The sequence below is a fragment of the Asparagus officinalis genome, chromosome 2, assembly GCF_001876935.1.
Source record: "Asparagus officinalis chromosome 2, Aspof.V1, whole genome shotgun sequence".
NCBI lineage: Eukaryota > Viridiplantae > Streptophyta > Magnoliopsida > Asparagales > Asparagaceae > Asparagus > Asparagus officinalis.
The window spans coordinates 19,138,616-19,143,576 of NC_033795.1; the positions used below are offsets into that span (position 1 = coordinate 19,138,616).

General features: G+C 37.4%; 1 protein-coding gene across 1 annotated transcript; it reads left to right on the top strand.

The window, feature by feature from the left end:
• Positions 3,815 to 4,646, top strand: LOC109830907 (peroxiredoxin-2E-1, chloroplastic). Its single transcript, XM_020398264.1, has one exon. It carries the CDS (start codon positions 3,815 to 3,817, stop codon positions 4,346 to 4,348), a length of 534 nt encoding a protein of 177 aa, XP_020253853.1. The 3' UTR covers positions 4,349 to 4,646.

Here is a 4,961-nt window from a genome sequence, read left to right on the forward strand (position 1 = left end):
TTTATACAACAATCACAAAGATTTCAACCTAATACTTTTTTAAATATTATTTTCATATTATACATGAGCATGCATCTCAAAGACTAACACATACCACTACTTTCCAACTATTATCCTTCATAATTATTCTCTACGAGGTGTTAGTCAATTGGAACATTTTCATGCAAAGAAGGATAATTGTTAAAGTAAAATAATTTTTTGGTAGTGAGATATTTTAGTGGGATAAATAGGAATAATTTTGTGAAGCAGGATATTTTGATAAAATAATGTGCATTATATCATGCAAATAACTAAGTGTTAATCCCCAGTGAGAGACCGGCATGTGTCCCACCTTTGCCTAATTAGCCTTATTTGGTAAGAAACAACTCAAGCGACTTCAGCACTAGGCTCTTGCAGGCCGACAACCTTCGATGCCGACTAAAAAGGTGATATTTGTCGGCCTACTTGCAAGATCAAGACAAGAGGCATCTGCACTCTGCATATTATCAGTGGCGACCCCACTCCCCCCAGCACTCGGCCATTTATGTCCGACAACTTTCGAGGCCAACTAAAAAGATGGTACTAATCGACCTCCACAGAGATGAGTCGAAAGGCGGTGTATCATCGAGCCCCCCGCTATCATTCGATTGCCATCACATTAAATGCATGATCAGAGTCATCATTGCTCTTGCCCCGAAAATCTTTATGAATCATTAGACCTCGTCAGCATTATGCACACTCAGTCATTCTCACATTAAACGCAGGGATGACTCACCCGCATCTGCAGTAAAAAGATGGTACTAATCGACCTCCACAGAGATGAGTCGAAAGGCGGTGTATCATCGAGCCCCCCGCTATCATTCGATTGCCATCACATTAAATGCATGATCAGAGTCATCATTGCTCTTGCCCCGAAAATCTTTATGAATCATTAGACCTCGTCAGCATTATGCACACTCAGTCATTCTCACATTAAACGCAGGGATGACTCACCCGCATCTGCAGCCAATACCTGTAAAGCAGATGCTGACTAAGCCGCTTGCTTGGACTCAACTAGAATTACCCATTTGCTCCTTTGAATCTACTATAAAAAGAAGATGTTGTTTGTTGCTGAGGGAAAGAAAATTCTGCCTAGAAAAACCCCAAAACTCGTATCTCCTTCTTCTCAACTTAAACTCTGAACTGACTTGATCGTCGAAGGAACCACCGAAAAACTCAATTCCGACCTCTTACGAGTTTTTCATGTGTAGGGTAGGACTTTTGCTCGATAATTAGCTGTCTGAAGAAGCTTGAAGACCCTAACACCCCACCTAATATACTCTCAAACCCTATGTTAGATAACTGACATCAACAATGTGGAATAAATTTTTATAATCATGAAGTATATATTTATGCATTTTGAGGATATAAATACTATTTATGTATCTTTAAACTTACTATTATTGATTGATAATTATTTACGAGAATGTTATTTACTATTAGCTAATTTTTTATTAGACTATAAGATATTGATAATTAATATTATAATATATGTTGTAGCTTTTTTATTTTTCAATAATTATTATAGTACAAGTCCAATTTTTTCACATTTTCTTTCCTTTTTCACTCATATATTCTAAGTTAAAATTTGGGATAATTTGAGAAACTAGAACTCTCATTTTTGTATCGAACAATAAAAATATGGGACAATTTTGTACAATTATCTTAGTTCTAGTTTTGTTAGAACTCTAGTTAACTAACACTGTAAAATTTTATTCTTGTTTTAATTCTAGTTGATTAACACTATACAAATTTACCCCCACAAATTATCCTAATTTTAGTTTTGTGTTCTATTTGACTAGGTGTTTGGTTCAATTTCTAGAAATTATAGGAAATGTTTTCCACCTAAAATATGATTTCCTTGTATTTCTTAAAAAATTATAGGAAAAGTTTTGAGAAATCAAAAAGTACCAATTTTCTTGTTTTTTGTACTTTGCTTGTTTGGTTCAAAACAAGAAAATAGCTCATAACTTTATAGAAAATAACAAGATTTGATAGGTTTTTAATTAAATATGATATGTGTCAGATTTCTGGTGATTTCCTCTCATTTTGAGAGGAAATTATTTTTTGTAAAATTTGGTAGATTTTGATATTTTATAGAAAATATTTCTGTAAATTTTTTGTTGAACCAAACACAATTTACAGAAATCTCTGGAAAACTTTTAATTATAAATTTGCCATTGTGAGATGTTTTGAGAAAAGTTTTCTCAAAAAGTGTGCAACCAAACAGCCTCTAACCTCCTACGTAATCACATCTTTTGTTTGATTAGTGACACTTACTAAAATTGTATGGGGGACAGGACATCTTTATATATCCTATAATAAAAATAGAGGCAAAGTGCCTCCAAACTACTTCTCGTCTTCACCGTATAGATCTGTCCTTGGCTACGAAAAGGTACATGATTAAAAAAATAAGCCCTCCGGGACAAGCCAGAGTTTCGGTGAATTTAATAATGAGATTATATAATTAGATAAAATAGTTGAGAAAAATCTGGCCAATATTAAAAAGGAGACGATAAGCTAATCTGAGAATTTGAGGCGCAGCTCCCAGAACTACTACCAGCCATTGTCCTTTTGTCCCTTGCTTATCGCAATCCTCGTGCACTCCGTCCGTTCAAAGCCCACACGAAACTCGACCCGACCCGTCAACAGGAGAATATCGTTTTATATCTCCCCCTGACGTGTTCATCCAATTTGCTCAAAAACCCAAAATCTTACCCGGATTTGTTTTGTACTCGCTCATTTTTGAAATCACTCTTAAACACATCATATTATGATGAATTACTTTTAAACTTAGTGTTTTTTTATTTCTTAGTTGTTGTTTTGCTATTTTATCTAATTTTCTATAATTATGCTTACTTATATTATTTTGGTGTAGCTTAAACTATATTACTACATATTTTTTAAGTGAAACGGCGTTGATGCAGAGACAACAAATGATACTTATTTGGGAGAAGTTGGATCATGCGAATTTTGGCGATCGAAATAAAAAACATACTTTTCAAACATATTTCAACATACGACTTCGCAGGATCATATCTTTTGACTCGCTCCATAGAATACTAATTAGAATATATTATCACAAAGGACAATGCATTAAGATTTTCTATAGAAGTTTTATTTTTTGCTTTTTTATATCAGTTATATATTTTTTAGGATATTAGTTTTGTTATTTTGCAATTGTTTCGATACGTTATAATGGTCAGATTTTATGTTTTATTTTTATCTTGCTTATTATATTTTAGAAGTTTTTCTGTTCCTGGAGTTTTTAGGGTTTATGCTATCTTGTTTATACGAGACGCAATTGTATATTTTTTCGACTACATTTCCGCTACACGAGACATATACATAAATAGTGATATACAGAAATAGGGTTCATAAGTAGTAAGTTAATTGGGGATTAAGGATAACTTTGAAGGGGGTTATGTACCGAAAAGAAAGCAGCAGCAAACTTTGGGTCTACAAGTAAAAACCCCTTCCCGGTACATGATACACAGACTAAGTCTTCCATCTCCTCGGAGTATTAACTCAAAACCCTCTCCTCTCAATTCATCTCTCTTTCCTCCCAGAATCCCAAAACCCTAAATTCCGAAATTGGCCCCCAAGAACACCCACAATCACACGCCGCCTCCCGCCGCCGCCGCCAGCTCTCCCTCGACCCGCACCAGACTGCCCTCTCTCCCCGCCACAATATTCACCGTCCGCTTACTCGCCATACCACCAAAACCTCATCTTTTCCGATCTCGGAAGCTCCTTTCATCCGCTGCAAACGCCTAAACTCCCTGCCTCGCTTCTCATGCAAACCTCCGCCGAGCTCACCCGCCGCCGCGGACCACCACCTATCTTCTCCGTCGCGACAAGCTCCCGAACGCCAGCCCTCTCCTACCTCGATGCCGCCGACGAACTCCAAACCATCACCATCTCCGACCTCACCAAAGGCAAGAAAGCCATCATCTTCGCTGTCCCTGGAGCCTTCACCCCAACCTGTTCCCAAAAGCACCTCCCGGGTTTCGTCGAAAAGGCCGGCGAGCTCAAGGCGAAGGGGGTTGATACGATTGCTTGCGTCTCAGTCAATGATGCCTTTGTGATGAAGGCGTGGAAGGAGGACCTTAAGATTGGGGATGAGGTGCTCATGCTCTCTGATGGAAATGGGGACTTTACGAGAGCGATTGGGGTCGAGCTTGATCTTAGTGATAAGCCGGTGGGGCTCGGGGTTAGGTCAAGGCGATACGCGCTGCTTGCTGAGGATGGGGTTGTTAAAGTTCTGAATTTGGAGGAAGGAGGTGCTTTCACTTTCAGCAGTGCTGAGGATATGCTCAAGGCCCTCTGAGGTTTTTACTCCTTTCGGCTTTTGGCTTCTTTGTGATAGATAGACTGGTTACTGGTCTGTATTTGCTTTCATTTTCTATCTGAATAAGGTATTTAACATATCCACACTTGATCTGGAGTAGGGATCATGTGCTACTTATCTATTATATAAGTGTAGTTTGTTTTTTGATCCAAGACTGTGTTTTCACTATGCATGAGGTTGCCAGTGTTTTATATATATTTTTTTAACAGAAGGATATGTAAAAGAAACACCTAAATTGAAAAATAAAAATGCAATCAGAAGGATATATGTTTTGTGATACTTGCTGTTGCTGTTTTCCTTCTTTCTTTTATTTAGAGAGAAAATCTTAGCGTCGCAGATTTAGTTATGCTTCCCTTTTCCCCCCATGAAACTGAAGGTATAAAGATACTATGATAATGGAGAATGAGAAATATGATTCTCAAGTTACATACGCACTTAAAGAAAGTAAAGAATTAAAAATCTGACATTTTGCAACTATAAATGAAGAAAATGTTAGAGGCAGTTCTCTTATCGTTGTTGTCCTTCTCTACAGTGGGGATGATGAATGTGGAGATAGGGAGATACTAGAAGAGATAAAGTGGGGCAGACAGAG